The sequence below is a fragment of the Erythrolamprus reginae genome, chromosome 11 (genome assembly GCF_031021105.1).
Source record: "Erythrolamprus reginae isolate rEryReg1 chromosome 11, rEryReg1.hap1, whole genome shotgun sequence".
NCBI lineage: Eukaryota > Metazoa > Chordata > Lepidosauria > Squamata > Dipsadidae > Erythrolamprus > Erythrolamprus reginae.
Genome location: NC_091960.1, coordinates 15,068,426 through 15,086,592, shown reverse-complemented (window position 1 = coordinate 15,086,592; position 18,167 = coordinate 15,068,426). Strand labels below are relative to the sequence as shown.

At 42.8% G+C, this 18,167-nt stretch overlaps 1 protein-coding gene across 1 annotated transcript in view; it reads left to right on the top strand.

Annotated features, from left to right (window-relative positions):
• Positions 1-18,167, top strand: part of SERINC2 (serine incorporator 2) — a 51,702-nt gene that overhangs the window by 541 nt on the left and 32,994 nt on the right. The window contains exon 2 of the mRNA XM_070764534.1: positions 17,745-17,906. Within this exon, the coding sequence (XP_070620635.1) occupies positions 17,745-17,906 (162 nt within the window). The remainder of the gene's footprint in view (positions 1-17,744; positions 17,907-18,167) is intronic.

Below are 18,167 nucleotides of genomic sequence, written 5' to 3'. Positions count from 1 at the left end.
CTTCAGGTACTGTGGAAAGAGGCGAAAAAGTTGACTCGCTTTGCTTCGTTTCCCTGCCCCCCCCCCGTGGGAAATCGCTCTTTCGCGCCCCCCAATGTTTCCTACTCCCCCCACCCTCTGTACTTCACATCCTCCTGAGAAAGGTTGCGGGGGGCTTTGAACTCTTCGGGTACCAGTGCTTCTGAATTCTTTTCTGTTAACCCCCCCTCCCGAAGAGTAATAATAATAATTAATAATAATTTATTAGATTTGTATGCTACCTCTCTCCGAAGACTCGGAGCGGCTCACAGCAACAATACACAAAACAAATCCAATGATTAAAAACAGAACAGTTAAAACCCTTAATTTAAAAAACAATCATACAACCCAAACAAAGCATACATAAAATGGGAAGGCCGAGGGGAATCCATTTCCCCATGCCTGGCGGCAGAGGTGGGTTTTTAGGAGTTTGCGAAAAGCAAGAGGGTGGGGACAGTCCTGATCTCCAGGGGGAGTTGATTCCAGAGGGTGGGGGCTGCCACAGAGAAGGCTCTTCCTCTAGGTCCCGCCAGACAGCCTTGTTTTGTCAACGGGACCCAGATAAGGCCAACTCTGTGGGACCCTATCGGCCGCTGGGATTCCTGCGTCAGAAGGCGGTCCTGAAGGTATTCCACATGTCATAGAAGAGCCAACTTTGCCTGCCCCTGGGGTTAGGGGAATCCATTTAGAGGGACCACACATATGGGGGTCACACGCGCCCTCCTTTGCATCACTCCGTGCCCCCCCGCCCACTATTTGAGAAGCACAGAAACCCAAAGGACGAAATGCAACAGGTGTGGCTCTTAATACAAAGAAGACCCCCCACACACGCCTTTTGACTGCGTGCCATGGGTGGTTAAGAAAAAAAAAGGCTTGGGATCCGAGCGATACTTCCTGGTTGCTTCTTTTGAGTCTCGGGTTGGGAAAGTCACAGGTGGTTCTCTCGCGGTTCCACCTGGGAGTTTCCAGCCTCCCAAAGAGCTTGTGGAGAGCTCCGGAATTGTTTCTTTCTTTCCCTTCTTTTTATTTTTTTGGGGAGGGGAAGAAAAATAGCTGGAGGAAACACTAGGTTGTCAATCAGGGTTGGCTTAGTTGTTGTTAGTTGCGAAGTCATGTTTGACCCCATGGACAACTATGAAGTTGTACCTGAGGGTAGAACAAGAAGCAAGGAGTAAAAACAAGAAGAGAAGCAACTTAGAACTAAAGAGAAATTTCCTGACAGTTAGAACAATCGGTGGAACATCTTGCCTCCTGACGTTGTGAATGCTCCAACACTGGAAGTTTTTAAGATGATGTTGGATAACCATCTGTCTGGAGTAGTGCAGGGTTTCCTGCTTAAGCAGGGGGCTGGACTAGAAGACCTCCAAAGTCTCTTCCAACTCTGTTGTTGTTATTACTATTACCACTACTATTATTATTATCCTTTTCCTCTGGGTCAATAAGAGATGCCGATGAATGTTCAATTTTTATGCAACTAATCTTTCACAGATGTTTTGTGGTTTTACTTCTCTAAAATTGGGACCAACAGACACAGGAAAGTTGACATTTTTCTCATCCTTCTGAAACACCGCCCACTCGCACCAAAGTTTGGTACAAGAATGATGTTTTTTTTAAAGCCGTAATAATTGGTGCCTGGGAAATGAATTTTATGTCAGCAGTGATGTTGTTGGAAGCTACTTCTTTCTTTTTTTTGCAGGGGGTTATCTGTGCCTTGGAAGCAGGGGTGAAATTCAAAATTTTTCCCTACTGGTTCCGTGGGTGTGGCTTGGTGGGCATGGCAGGGCAAGGATACTGCAAACTCTTCTTTATTTATTTATTTATTTTATTTATTCATTTGTCCAATACACAATACAGTACATATGGAAGAGAATAGACATGAAGTAATATATATAAAGATAATATGTAAAAATAGAGGAGTATTCCAGTAATGGATTCCAAAATAATAATAATAATAATAATAATAATAATAATAATAATAATAATAATAATGATTTATTAGATTTGTATGCCGCCCCTCTCCAAAGAGATACTGCAAGGATACTGCAAACCTACAAAAAGATATTGACACCTACAAAAAGATATCACCTACAAAAAGATATTGACAAAATTGAACGGGTCCAAAGACGGGCTACAAGAATGGTGGAAGGTCTTAAGCATAAAACGTATCAGGAAAGACTTAATGAACTCAATCTGTATAGTCTGGAGGACAGAAGGGAAAGGGGGGACATGATCGAAACATTTAAATATGTTAAAGGGTTAAATAAGGTCCAGGAGGGAAGTGTTTTTAATAGGAAAGTGAACACAAGAACAAGGGGACACAATCTGAAGTTAGTTGGGGGAAAGATCAAAAGCAACATGAGAAAATATTATTTTACTGAAAGAGTAGTACTGTAGATCCTTGGAACAAACTTCCAGCAGACGTGGTAGATAAATCCACAGTAACTGAATTTAAACATGCCTGGGATAAACGTATATCCATCCTAAGATAAAATACACAAAATAGTATAAGGGCAGACTAGATGGACCATGAGGTCTTTTTCTGCCGTCAGACTTCTATGTTTCTATGTTTCTAAACTCTTTTTTATTTATTTATTTTATTTATTCATTTGTCCAATACACAATACATATGGAAGAGAATAGACATGAAGTAATATATATAAAGATAATATGTAAAAATAGAGGAGAAGATATATGAAAGGAAGAAAATATATATGATATATGAGATAAAGGAAATATGGACAAGGGATGAAAGGCACACTAGTGCACTTGTGTACGCCCCTTACTGACCTCTTAGGAACCTGGAGAGGTCAATCGTGGAGAGCCTAAGGGAGAAATGTTGGGGGTTAGAGGTTGACACTATTGAGTCCGGTAATGAGTTCCACGCTTCGACAACTCGATTGTTAAAGTCATGTTTTTTACAGTCAAGTTTGGAGCGGTTAATATTAAGTTTGAATCTGCTGCGTGCTCTTGTATTGTTGCGGTTGAAGCTGAAGTAGTCGTTGATCGGTAGGACGTTGCAGCATATAATCTTGTGGGTAATATTTAAATCGTGTTTTAGGCGCCGTAGTTCTAAGCTTTCTAGACCCAGGATTGTTAGTCTATTTTCGTAGGGTATTCTGTTTCGAGTGGAGGAGTGAAGGGCTCTTTCGGTGAAATATCTTTGGACGTTTTCAAGGGTGTTGATGTCTGAGATGTGGTATGGGTTCCAGACAGATGAGCTGCATTCAAGGATGGGTCTGGCAAAAGTTTTGTAGGCTCTGGTGAGTAGTGTGAGATTGCCAGAGCAGAAGCTACGTAGGATCAGGTTAACAACTCTAGATGCCTTTTGGGTGATATTGTTGCAGTGGGCTTTAGCACTTAGATCATTTGATATTAGTATTCCAAGTTTTTTTACTGAGTGGGGGTTGGCTGAGTGTGGTTCATTCCCATCGCACTCCAGGGGGATGGTTATTGCAAAAATCTCCATTCCCAGTCCCTCTGGGGCCAGCCAGAGGTGATATTTTGCAGTTCTCTAAAGCAGTGTTTCCCAACCATGGCAACTTAAAGATATTTGGACTTCAACTCCCAGAATTCTCCAGCCAGCGAATACTGGCTGGGGAATTCTGGGAGTTGAAGTCCAAATATCTTCAAGTTGCCAAGGTTGGGAAACATTGCTCTGAACTACTCAAAATTTCCACTACCAGGTTCTCTAAAACCCGTCAGAACCTGCTGAATGTCACCCCTGCCTGGAAGCCATAACTGAGAGTGGAATTGAGAAGACAGATTGTGAGGCAACAACATGTTACAAGGAGGTGGCTGGTCACACTTAGGGTATGACTTCACCGAAAGTCATCTGGGAGTGAACCAAATTGCAGCAAGTGGGGTGGACCTCTGAATAAGTGTGCTGTTGGCATTAAACTTTTAAAAAAAATTTAATTGGTGGATGTTCCAAAGCTTTCAGCAGAAGCCCTTTTAAAGAAAACTCAGCTGTTGCCAAGAACCTGACTATTAAAACGTAATGAGATAGAATCTCTCTGAGTGCATTATATTTATATACAGTGATCCCTCGAGTATCGCGAGGGTTACGTTCCAAGACCCCTCACGATACTCGATTTTTCGCGATATAGTGGTGCGGAAGTAAAAACACCATCTGCGCATGCACGCCCTTTTTTCAATGGCCGCGCATGCGCAGATGGTGGAGCCGGGGAGCGACTAATACAGTATTAGATAGCTCGTCCTTTCGCCCGCCCGCCGCTCGTTCGTCCGTTCGCCGCTCGTCCTTTCGCCCGCCCACCGCTCGTTCGTCCGTTCGCCGCTCGTCCTTTCGCCCGCCCGCCGCTCGTTTGTCGCTTGTCCGTTCACCCGCCCGCCCGGCCGCCGTTTGCCGCTCGCCTGTCCGCTGTTTGCCGCTCGCCTGTCCGCCGTTTGCCACTCGCCTGTTCACCCGCCCGCCCGGCCGCCGTTTGCCGCTCGAGAGCAAGAGGGGGAGAGATAGAGAAAGAGAGAGAAGGAAAGAAAGAGATGAGAGAGGGAGGAAGAGAGTGTGAGAGAGGAAGAAGCAAGATAGAGAAAGAGAGAGAGAAAGAAAGATGAGAAAGGAAGGAAGACAGTGAGAGAGAGGAAGAAAGAGAGAGAGAGAAGAGTGGAAGGAAGAGAGAGAGAAATGATAGAAAAAAGGGGAGAAAAAAAGAGAAATGAGGAAATGATTGAAGCAGAGAATGACAGGAAAGAAAGCGAAAGAGACAGAGAAGTGACTCTTGGTATTTTTAATTTATTATTTTTTGAAAAATCGCGATGTAGCGTTTCGCGAAGATCGAGATCGCGAAAATCGAGGGATCACTGTACATAGGCGAGGCTATTGGTCATTATTATTTCAGTGATGGTTTCAATTGCTCATTAACAAGATCCATGTTTGTAGATTGTAAAACAGCATTGCTCTTGCGTCTATTTAGTTTTTAAATGTATACACTGCACTTTAAAAATGAATACATAAGAGCAGATAGTTTATATCACACTTGTTCTTCCAAATCTTTGCTCCTCTTGTGAGGTCGGCTGGGTTGATAAAGTTTCCATAGTTCAGAGTGGAACATTTCCTTGAATCTTGCTGGAAGCGAAGAAATTCAAACTTTTCATTCTGTGGCTCCAGACAGAAGCAGTAAGTCTCAATGGAGTGGGAAGGAACTATTTTATATCTTCCTATTAAAATCAATGGAGGATTTAGGTTTTGGCAACTCCGTATAAGGAGAATCAATATAAAATATTTTATAGGTGGCATTTACCACCGGCTAAACTTGCCAAAATGTACCCGAACTTGTCCCCACTTTGTTGGAAATGTGAGAAAAAACCTGGAACGTATTACCATGTCTGGTGGACATGTGAGATTGCTAAGAAATACTGGCAAAAAGTTAAAAATATGTTAGACCAGATTACTGGCCTAAATATTCAAGTAAAACCGGAGCTTTTCCTATTAGGAATCCCCAGACAAAACATTAAAAAATATTTTTTTAATATCATAACCCATGTCTTAATTGCTGCCAGAATCTTATATGCGCAATCCTGGAAACAAAAAATAAGTCCAACCACTTTAAATCACTTAACTAAAGTCATGGAAGTCGCTGAAATGTCAAAATTAATTATGGAATTACAAAACAGGGATGATTCAGAATTCTCTACAGCACCTGGGACAAATGGTATCACTGGCTAAAGGAAAAAAATATATCTTCAAACACTAAAAAAAGACAACTGTCCAGCAAAATAACTCCGACATACAACAACCTATGAACCAACCCCCATCGTAAATATTATAAACAACTTACACAGACATCGATCGGTTCAATATAAAGATACTCGAAACATCCTGAGAACAAACCTTCAAAACACCGATAAATATGATACACCTAAACCTGAGGTTGTAATATACTGAACCTCTCCTCCCTCTTCCCTTTCTCATCCTTTCTTTCTCCCTCTTTCCCCCCTTTCTTTATTTCTTATTTTCTTGTTTTTTGCTATCCTCAATGTGATATTTATAAGTATGTCAAGATAAATAGTATGCATTTTTCATGTGTGCGTTTTCTCTGTCTTTTAATGTCTAAACTCAATAAAGACTAGTTTTTTTAAAAAAAAAAAACTAAAATCAATGGAGGATTAAGGTTTTGTGAAAAGTTCTTAGGAATCTTTCTTTTTCTTTTTTTGTGCCTTTGAGACAATGTTGACTCCTGGCAGCTGCCTGGACAAAAACCCTCCAGTTTCATTGGCAAGATTTTCAGCAGGAGTTTACTATTGTCTCCTTCTTAGGCCTGGGAGAATGCCTATATCAGAGATGGCAAAACATTTTCCCCCTTGGGTGTCGTAAGAGTGTGCGTGCGTGCTATTGTGCATATGCGGGTGCCCACACCCATAATTTAATGCCTAGGGAGGGCAAAAACAGCTTCCCCCACCCCCCGGAGTCTGGAAACAGCCTATTGCCCAACTTCTGATGGGCCCAGTAGGCTCGTGTTTCACCCTCCCCAGGCTCCAAAGGCGGGGCAGGGTAAAACCATCCTCCCAGAGCCTCTGGGAAGCCAAAAATCAGCTGGCCAGCACACACATGCATGTTGGAGCTGAGCTAAGGCAACGGCTCGCATGCCAGCAGATACGGCTCTGCGTGCCACCTGTGACACCCGTGCCATAGGTTCATCATCCCTGGCCTAGATCAAGATAGATGTTGGGTCTAAAGCAGGACTATATACCATGGTCTTCTGTTTTGTAGCCTGATGCCTTAACAACTACACCGAACTCACTCTGAATATCTGTTAGCATTGGACAACTCAGAGACAGAAATGTATCTTGTGATTTGAAAGACTGGTGTGTTGCATAAAAATTATGATGTGCAATGCGTCAGCAGTTAGGAAATGTAGGAAACTGTAAAGTTCCTATAAACGGTAACACTGAACAGGGTTACCGTTTGAACTAATCAGGATGTTGTATGTTTTCCTGGTTTAAGAAATACACTAAATTATGAATAAGACAGTTGTGTTGAAAGAGTTTGTAAAAGGAAAGGCAAGATAAGGATATTGTTGCCTGCCTATTACTATTTTCTGGACCTCCTGTATGGAAACTTCAGAAAAGAAAACAACATTGTTCCTAATTCTTGGAACACTGAGATAAAAACCATTTGCCGTTAAGTAGCAATGAAGTGGAATGTCGCAACCTGGAGAACTTTTGAGAGTCAACTAACGAAAGCATTTTTATCCACACTTATTATTTAACAAGCTCTTAGACCAGAGGCAAAATCCAGATGGTTCTGACAAGTTCTAGAGAACAGGTAGCAGAAACGTTGAGTAGGTTGGAGAACTGGCAAATACCATTTTTGGCTGGCCCCAGAGTGGGGTGGAAGTGGGAGATTTTGCAATATCCTTCCCCTGCCACACCCACCAAGCCACAGAACCAGTAATAAACAAATTTGGATGTCATCACTGCTCTAGCCAATGTTAAAAATAAACTTTACAATTTGGAAATACAAAACTGATATACAAAAATATGAAATAAAACATTTAGTTTGTTTAAACCAGTAGTTCCCAACCCCCACAATTCATTGGGGGGTCTGGACTCCTTTGGGGGTCAAACGACGGTTTCATAGGAGATACCTAAGATCAATTCAAAGTGTTGGTTATGACCTATAAAACCCTACATGGCATCAGACCAGAATATCTCCGGGACCACATGAATCCCAGCGGCCGATTAGGTCTCACAGAGTGGGCATTCTCCGGGTCCCATCGACCAAACAATGTTGGCTGGTGGGACCCAGGGAAAGAGCCTTCTCTGTGGCGGCCCCGGCCCTCTGGAATCAACTCTCTCCAGAGATTCGAATAGCCCCCACCCTCCTTGCCTTCTGTAAAATGCTCAAGACCCACTTTTGTCGCCAGGCGTGGGGATAATTACCATCTTTCCCCCTTTTTATTATATTTTTGGCCTTACTGTATGATAGATTAGGTTGAATGTGTGTGACTGCATAGCTAGGGGGTTTATTATGTTATTAATGTCTTTTAAATGGATCTAATTTTTTATTGTTAGATTGTAATGTAATGTTATTGTAATGTATTGTATTACTGCTATGCTATGAGCTGCCCCGAGTCTTCGGAGAGGGGCGGCATACAAATCTAATAAACTATAACTAACTATCAAGGGAAAAGAGAAATTTCCCAGGGTGTCAGAAACTAAAGTTTCTATTCTGGCACCTTGCAACATATTTTTACAATCCGACCAAGTGTTTACAGTGGGGGTGTCCCTCTGACCTTCCTGCCAATCAGCTTAAAGCTCCGTTGGGAGAATTGGCGCTAGATTTATGGTTGGGGGTCACCACAACATGAGGAACTGTATTAAGGGGTTGCGGCATTAGAAAGTTTGAGAACCAGTGTTTAAACCAGGGGGATCTAACCCCCTGTCTGTGAACTAGCAGGGTCTGTGGGGAAAAATCCCTCTCCATGGAACCAGTCCCTGGGGCCTAATAGATTGGGGGCCACTGGTTTCAACAGAAGTAGGAAAAAATGGTGGGAAAGCAAATTAAAACCATTTGGATTCTGGCTCTTTAGGAATTTCATTTCATTTCTTTTCATTTCATTTTATTGGATTTGTATGCCGCCCCTCTCCGTAGACTCGGGGCGGCTAACAACAGTAGTAAAAACAACATGCGACAATCCAATACTAAAGAAACTAAAAACCCTTATTTTAAAAACCAATCATACATACAAACGTACCATACAAAAATTGTGGAAGCCTAGGGGGAAAGAATATCTTAATTCCCCCATGCCTGACGACAGAGGTGGGTTTTAAGAAGCTTGCGAAATGCAAGAAGGGTGGGGGCTATTCTAATCTCTGGGGGGAGTTGGTTCGAGAGGGCGGGGGCCGCCACAGAGAAGGCTCGTCTCCTGGGTCCCGTCAAATGACTTTTTTTTTTGGTTGACGGGACCCGGAGAAGGCCAACTCTGTGGGACCTAATTGGTCGCTGGGATTCGTGTGGCAGAAGGCGGTCCCGGAGATAATCTGGCCCGGTGCCATGAAGGGCTTTATAGGTCATAACCAACACTTTGAATTGTGACCGGAAACTGATCGACAACCAATGCAGACTGCGGAGTGTTGGAGTAATATGGGCATACTTAGAGAAGCCCATAATTGCTCTTGCAGCTGCATTCTGCACGATCTGAAGTTTCCGAACACTTTTCAGAGGTAGCCCCATGTAGAGAGCGTTACAGTAGTCGAACCTCGAGGTGATGAGGGCATGAGTGACTGTGAGCAGTGACTCCCGGTCCAAATAGGGCCACAACTGGTGCACCAGGCGAACCTGGGCAAACGCCCCCCTCGCCACAGCTGAAAGATGGTTCTCTAATGTGAGCTGTGGATCGAGGAGGACGCCCAAGTTGCGTACCCTCTCTGAGGGGGTTAGTAATTCCCCCCCCAGGGTAATGGACAGACAGATGGAATTGTCCTTGGGAGGCAAAACCCACAGCCACTCCGTCTTATCAGGGTTGATTTTGAGTTTGAATACAACAACACAAAACTTGGTCAAGTGGGTCTAGGACAGAGTTTCCCATCCTTGGCAACTTGAAGATATCTGGACTTCAACTTCCAGAATTCCCCAGCCAGCAAAAGCTGGCTGGGGAATTCTGGAAGTTGAAGTCCAAATATCTTCAATTTGCCAAGGTTGGGAAACACTGGTTTATGATATCTCACCATACCTGACTTGCCACAGCCCTCTCACCCCGGGCAATTCACCATTGGACAAATCACTCTAGTTGAATAAGGGGAATTGCAGTGGGCCTTGTCTTGCTTCAGAACCAGTAGTGGGTTCTAAAATCCTTTACTACTGGTTCAGGTTCACACATGCAAAGCTTTGCATGCACAGGAGCTTCTGCACATGCGCAGAAGCATCCCGGTCAGGAAAGTGGATCCTCCTGCTGCTGGCGCTACCAGTTCTTAGAACTGGGCTGAACCGGGAGCAACTCTTATGCATCCCAGAGGCTGGTTAGGTCCCACAGAGTTGGCCTTCTCCAGGTCCCGTCAGCTAGGCAATGCCGCTTGGTGGGGCATAGGGGAAGAGCCTTCTCTGTGGTGGCCCCATCCCTCTGAAATCAACTCCTTCCAGGGATTTGTACCCCACCTCCTGGCCTTCTGCAAGGCTTTAAAAACTCACCTTTGCCTGCAGGCTTGGGGCCGTTGAGTGTTATGCATTGTTCCAGCCATCAACTGGAATGTACTGTATATGGAAGTGATGGTGAACTTATGGCACGGGTGCCACAAGTGGCTTGCGGAGCCATATATGCTGGCATGCAAGCGGTGGCCTAGCTCAGCTCCAATGTGCATTTGTGTGCCAGCCAGCTGAATTTTGGCTTGCCCAGAGGGCATTTTTGGCTTCCAGAGAGCATCTGGGCGGATGGGGGAGGGCATGAATCCCAGCGACTGGTTACAGAGTTGGCCTTCTCCGGGTCCCGTCGACAAAACAATGTCGTCTGGCGGGACCCAGGGGAAGAGCCTTCTCTGTGGTGGCCCCGGCCCTCTGGGATCAACTCCCCCCGGAGATTAGGACTGCCCCCACCCTCCTTGCCTTTCGCAAATTTCTTAAAACTCATCTTTGTCATCAGGCATGGGGTAATTGATTCCCCTGGGCTGCTTCCGCTTTACGCATGGTCTGTATGAGATGTATGATTGTTTTTATATTAAAGGTTTTAAATTGTTTTAGTATTGGATTTATATTGTTTTTGTTGTGAGCCGCTCCGAGTTCTCGGAGAGGGGCGGCATACAAATCTAATTAATAAACAAATTAATTAATAAATTTTTACCCTCCCCCAGCTCCAGAGAAGTCTTTGGAGCCTGGAGAAGGCAAGACAGAAGCCTGCTGGGTCCACCATAAGTTGGGAAACAGGCTCCAGAGGACCTCTGGTGGGTGGGTAGCTTTTTTTTTTACCTCCCCAGGCATTGAATTATGGGTTTGGGCACTTGCACATGCATGATAGCATGCATGCACGCTCTTTTGGCACCCGAGGAAAAAAAGGTTCGCCATCATTGGTATATGGGATGACTGTGGGTGATTGTTTTTAATGTATTGGGATTTTAGATTTAGATTTAATTTTAAACTTAGATTTCTTATGTCTTGTATTATTGCATTCATCCTGTTGGGAGCCGCCCTGAGTCTGCGGAGAAGGTCGGCATAGAAATCTAATTAATAAATAAATCTAATTGTTCTGTGGAGCTCTCTGGTAGACTCCTCCCGAAAATTCAGATACAAATTTCAGACACACACACACACACGTTTGAAAATTCAAAACAATGTTCTTTATACTGAAAATTCAAATAAACTAAGCCCTCTTTTTGTATAGCAAAGAGCACTTGTCTCCAAACAAACTGGCAATTTGTACAAATCCCTTATCAGTTCTGAGATACTTAGCTTGCAGCTGTGAGGCAATTCACAGTCCTTCTTTCACAAAGTGAAACACACTTTGCTCTGGGTTAGTTTCAAAGCGGGGAAAAATCAGCACACAAAGGTCGAAGTCAGCAAGGCAGGCAGGAAACACAAGGATCAGATAATCCTCCACAATGGCCAAACCCACAGGCTGCTATTTATAGCAGCCTCACTAATGACCACAGCCCCACCCAACCACAGGTGGCCTCATTTTCTTTGATAATAATCTCTCAGTTGTTGCTGCCTATGCATCGCTCTCCTCATGCGTGTCTGTATCATTAATTCTTGTTCCAAATCCAAGGAGGAGCTAGATAATTGATCTCCTTCTGAGCTGTCTGCCACACTCTCCTCCTCCCTGTCACTCATGTCTTCTTGGTCAGAGGAGCCTTCATCAGCACATTCCACCGGGAGCAAAACAGGCCTGCGGCATGTGGATGTCTCCCCCACATCCACACATCCACAGTCCTTGGGGCAGGAACTGGGCCAGAGCTAACCACAACACTAATTAATAAACCCACCACTGGTTTGAACCTTCTCAAGTTAGAGGTTCCGGAGTCTGGGGAGAGCTGCAATTCTCCTTGTCCATCTCTTGAGTTATCTCTGGTGGAATTTCCCGCTACGATGTGTTAAATGGAAAGTTGTCCATGGTGAATTGTGCAGTGAATTGGCTCTGGCAAGATAACCCGGGTGAGTTGGCCACAGTGAGTTGTCGCATTCTGTGGTCATGTTGTATGGTCAAAGTTAGAGTATCTCAGAGGGAAGTGTAAACTCTGAAAGGACGGTATACACCAGTTAGTATTTGCCAAGTGTTTGTTGACTCTGAATTTGCACTGCGTCCAAGCTCGCTAAAGTGTCAAAACCGGAAAATGGCAGAGTACAAACAGTGCTCCCTTAAATAAATGCTTTCCTAAAAAAAGCTCCTGAACAGGATTTGGACTCATTGAACTACACATTCACTCCTTACAAGTGGCATTACAAGGATTTTAGCACATAATAATCTTAAGTCAGTTAAGCCTTGGCTGATTTTCAAGAATGTCACTTTGGATACTTTTTAGAGAAATGTACCTAGGTCATGCATACAAAGGGTTAAAAAAAAATATCCCAGGATGGAACTAGGTCCAAGTATAGAAATAGAATTAATAAAAATAAAATAAAATAAAATGCCACCCGTTTCTCATCTGGCCTTATTTTATTTCATTAAAAAAACCTTTCATGCTTTTTCTCTGCAAAGCAAATGAATTCATTTGGATCATTATGGAAATATTAATGACCGGTGTAAAACACAGTAAAAGAGCGGAGCACTCTTAGAAATTATGTCAAATGCAAGGTGAGATGAAACTAAAAAGGGTGAAATATACACTGCTCAAAAAAATAAAGGGAACACTTAAATAACAGAATATAACTCCAAGTAAATAAAACTTATTTATTTTTATTTTTTATTTTATTTATTTATTTAGTCCAATACATAATACACATTGAAGAGAATAGATATGTAGTAATATAAATACAGAAAAGAATAGAAGAAAAGATATAAAAGTATAGGTGGACATATTTGAAAGGAAGAAAAGATAAATGAGATAAGGAGAGACAATTGGACAGGGGACGGAAGGCACACTGGTGCACTTATGCCACCCCTTACTGACCTCTAAGGAACCTGGAGAGGTCAATCGTGGATAGTCTAAGGGGAAAATGTTGGGGGTTAGGGGTTGACACTACTGAGTCAGGTAATGAATTTCACGCTTCGACAACTCGGTTGCTGAAGTCATATTTTTTACAGTCAAGTTTGGAGCGGTTAATATTAAGTTTGAATCTGTTGCGTGTTCTTGTGTTGTTGCGATTGAAGCTGAAGTAGTCATTGACAGGTAAAACGTTGCAGCAAATGATCTTGTGGGCAATACTTAGATCGTGTTTTAGGCATTGTAGTTCTAAGCTTTCAAGACCTAGGATTGATAGTCTGCTGTCGTAGGGTATTCTGTTTCGAGTGAAGGAGTGAATGGTTCTTCTGGTGAAGTATCTTTGGACATTTTAAAGGGTGTTGATGTCCGAGATGTGGTATGGGTTCCAGACAGATGAACTGTATTCAAGGATGGGTCTGGCAAATGTTTTGTAGGCTCTGGTGAGTAGTGTGAGATTGCCGGAGCAGAAGCTGCGTAGGGTCAGGTTAACAACTCTAGAAGCCTTTTTGGCGATATTGTTGCCATGGGCTTTGGCACTTAGATCATTTGATATTAGTATTCCAAGGTCTTTTACTGAGTGGGGGTTGGCTGTGTGAAATCAAACTGTCCACTTACGAAGCAACACTGATTGACAATCAATTTCACATGCTGTTGTGCAAATGAAATATTAAATGAGAACATTTCAATCATTCAGATCTAGGCTGTGTTATTTGAGTGTTCCCTTTATTTTTTTGAGCAGTATATAACATTTTAAGTTCAATTATTTTAAATTCAACCATGAAAATTTTCTTAATGCTAAATACCTTCAGTTTCATGGCCATGTTCATGTGATAGGTTTATCTGAAATAACTGAGAGATTGGGTGGGCCACTGAATAATGGTGTAAGGCAGAGGTTCCCAAACTCGGCAACTTTAAGACTTGTGGACTTCAACTCCTAGAATTCTCCAGCCAGCATAATTGGCTGGAAAATTCTGGGAGTTGAAGTCCACAAGTCTTAAAAATTGCCAAGTTTGAAGACCTCTGGTATAAGGTACAATAATGCTAACCTGCCTCTTTCAGTACAAAAACTCACAAAAAGTATTCTCCAGCATGCACACTCTGCTTTTGAACTAGCCAGTATAAACTATTTCACACACTTAGAAACCTTTGTACACATGTTTAAATGGTGTTAATAGTGTTTTCTCTTGGGTATAATATGCAAGGCGGAATGAGCATGGCAAGGAAACTTTTGCCTTTAGGGACATTGACAAGATGTTTGTGCCTTGTCCACTTTCAGGTGTTCGCTTTTACCATTCCAAACTAAAGCAAAAAAGTTTGCCTTTGACTGCTACTAAAGATTTCTGCCCTTAATCTGGATTGGGGGGAGGGCAATTTTGTATGTCTGTACCAGTGTTTCCCAACCTTGGCAACTTGAAGATATCTGGACTTCAACTCCCAGAATTCCCCAGCCAGCATTCGCTGGCTGGGGAATTCTGGGAGTTGAAGTCCAGATATCTTCAAGTTGCCAAGGTTGGGAAACACTGGTCTATACCAGCGGTAAAATCTACCTACCTTTGCTACAGGGCTGGAAGTGCATGCTGTGTGTGCTTTTTCACCCTCTGTGGATGTGCAGAAAACTTTGCGCATGTGCAAAGGGTTAAAAAAAGAAAATGGCAGATGGACGGTGCCTTATGTTGCCGCCACTACTGGTTCTCCGAATCACCGGCGGCCACCGCTACTGGTAGGACCAAACTGGTAGCTTTCACCCCTGGTCTGTACTGATATTTCCATCCCATCAAATAGAACAGCAATAGCATTTAGACTTATATACTGCTTCATAATACTTTTACAGCCCTCTCTAAGTGGTTTACAGTCAGAACTATCTGGGTCCTCATTTTACCCACCTTGGAAGGCTAGAAGGCTGAGTCAACCTTGAGCCGGTGGTGAGATTTGAACTGCTGAACTACAGCGAGCAGTTAGCTTAAGTAGCCTGCAGTGCTGCACTCTAACCACTGCGCCACCCCAGCTCATTAACATAACACAACAGGCAGCAAATCTAGATAAAAAGTTTTTTCCCCCTGTGCTTTATTTTCCCTGTGTGATTTACCTACTGGCTTGTCATGTGACTTATCCTGTGGAGTTACTGTTTAACCTGACTTATCTGGGGAGCATGCCTATGTACACATTCTCTGGCACTCCCCATATACTTTTGACGCCAGTGAAACCGTTCCTGCTTTGAATGTGTGCAAAAGAGCCAATGGTTGGGGGATCCCCAAACAGACCTTGCGACCCTCCCTTCATCACTCTCACTCGTACAAGAGGCAGTGACCCTGTGATTGTTAGACACCTCTCTATGCATCAGCCCACATCAGTGATGGCGAACTTTCCCCCCCCTCAGGTGCCAAAAGAGCTATTGCGCATGTGTGAGTGCCCACAACTATTATTCAATGCCTGGGGAGGATGAAAACAGTTTCCCCCACCCCCGGAAACTCCTGGACTTAAACTCAAAACCTACCTTTGCCGCCAGGCATGGGGAAATTGATTCCCCTCGGCCGCCCCGTTTTATGTATGGTCTGTTTGGGTTGTATGATTGTTTTTTAAATTAAGGGAGTTTAACTGTTCATTTTTAATCATTGGATTTGTATTCTGTATTGTTGTGAGCCGCTTGAGTCTTTGGAGAGGGGCGGCACACAAATCTAATAATTATTATTATTATTATTATTATTATTATTATTATTATTATTATTATTCCACTGGACATTTCATAGACAGATGTTTTGCTCCTGGGGCAGACTAGATAAGGTCCAACTGCATTCAGGTGGGGGCTGGAGTTTGCCTTTTTATACTTATGTAAAGATTCCAGACTAATCCCCCACTTGACTCCTCATCTTGACTCAGCCAGTCTCTCTCCAGCATAAGTTAATGAACAGGTAGACATTGACTTAATGACCATTTGGGCTGAAGGAGGATGGGTCATTTCTAAGGGGAATAAAAAGGCATTCCAGCTTGGATCCGGGTTGGCGGAGGAAATGTCTGAGGTCAAACCCTTAAGTCTCTAGCTTCTATTTCCCCAGGAAAAATAGGCGGTTTGTTGAGATTCTTGTAATATAGGTGACCAGCAATAAACCAATAAAACTTGGGTCATTGTGTAATGACCACAGAGAAAAACAGGGCAAAAATTGGATAAATAATCACATCGCTTAGCGACAGAAGTACTGGGCCTAGCTGTGGTCACCAGCCAAGGATTATTTGTGTGGCTTTAAAGTGAGACGCAAAACAAGTCTACACTGGGAATTTAAGTCCATAAGGCTTAAAGTTGCCAGGTTTGAAGACCTCTGGTGTAAGGTACAATATTTGTAGCCTGCCTCTTTCACACTTTTTCTTGATCCTGTCTGCTCTTGCGAAGACCAGATAGGATTAAGATGTTGAATACCAATCGTCATGCAAAGTCGATTCCAGAAATTTGCTCAGCTGGACTTTTCTCTTAATTTTTCCCTTATCTCCATGGGGATATTATCACCAACTGGGAAAGAGAATAGATGTTTGTTTCTAAATTATATTCTAGGCATTTTTATTTCTAGTAACGTTTATTCCTTAACGGTAGTTTTGGGTAGTTTTTTCTTTTAAAAAACAGCAACAGATAGGTTGTCACGAAAAATAAATAATTTTGAGCAGGGACTCCACTGGAAATTGTCACAGTTACTTAGTTTTTGTTTCTAGGATAATAACTATCCTAGAAACACAAAGAGTGTAACTTGTAACAATTTCCGTGTGGAGTCCTTTTCAAAATTATTTATTTTTCATGACCAAATACTGTATCTCTCTTGTTTTTCTTTTTAATCTTAAACATCCTTGCTGCATAACGGAGCATCAACATTTTAGAAACAAAATAAATGACCACATACAAGGAAAAAAGAAAGAAAGAAAAAGGTACATAGTGAAAATGAAAAGATCTGGTAAAGAAAATTGACGGTTGTCGTAAAGTTGAAAAAATCATTTTCATTGATGAACCAATAAACATAGGCAACATTGACTCATGTTACAAAAACAGAATGTAAAAATCCAATACTAAAACAGCTAAAAACCCTTGTTATAAAACCAATCATACATACAAACATACCATGCATAAATTGTAGAAGCCAGGGGGGAAAGATTATCTTAGTTCCCCCATGCCTGACGGCTGAGGTGGGTTTTGAGGAGCTTACGAAAGGCAAGGAAGGTGGGGGCTATTCTAATCTCTGGGGGGAGTTGGTTCCAGAGGGCCGGGGCCACCACAGAGAAGGCTCTTCCCCTGGGCTCCGCCAACCGACATTGTTTAGTTGACGGGACCCGGAGAAGGCCCACTCTGTGGGACCTAACTGGTCGCTGGGATGAAAATCTACAAACAATTTAGAAATGTATAAGTGTAAACACTTAAGGTCATGTCTCTTGTTTTTAAAGTTGTGTGTATATTTTTGTGTGCCACTTATATTTGTATATAAAATTACTCTTTAATAATAATTTTTTTTTAAAACGAAAAGAAAATTGCAACGAAGCTCTCAACATTCATAGGAATGTTGATATTCACCACTGTTCATCCTGATTCCTGAAATAAATGTGTGTGATCTTATAAGGAAAAAAAATATTTGGTTTCTCACGCTGCTTCTCCTCCTCAACAGGCGTCCTGCCTCTGTGGCTCAGCTTCGTGTCTGTTGTGTGGCTGTTGTCCCTCTACCAAGAATTCCACCATAACACGCCTCAGCTTCACCTTGTTCCTTTTCCTGGGAACAGTAGTGTCCATCATAATGATAAGTCCAGGAGTGGAAGATAAGTTGCACAAGGTGAGTAATACATGGTTACTCACAGTTTCTCCTTTCCCCTTGGGCTTTGAAATGAGGCCAAAAGTCCTTCACAATCTCAAGTCAGCTGATAGCACTGTAATGTCAACCCTGAAGCAGTATTGAGTTCCTGCTGGTGTGCTTGACACCATCGTACCAGTAGCAAAAATGGAGCTGCGCAGACAGCTTCGGTGAGTGTGTATGTGTGCCTGTGTGAGATTTAGCTTTTGCAAATATGTAGGAAGCTCGCGCACATGAGATTTT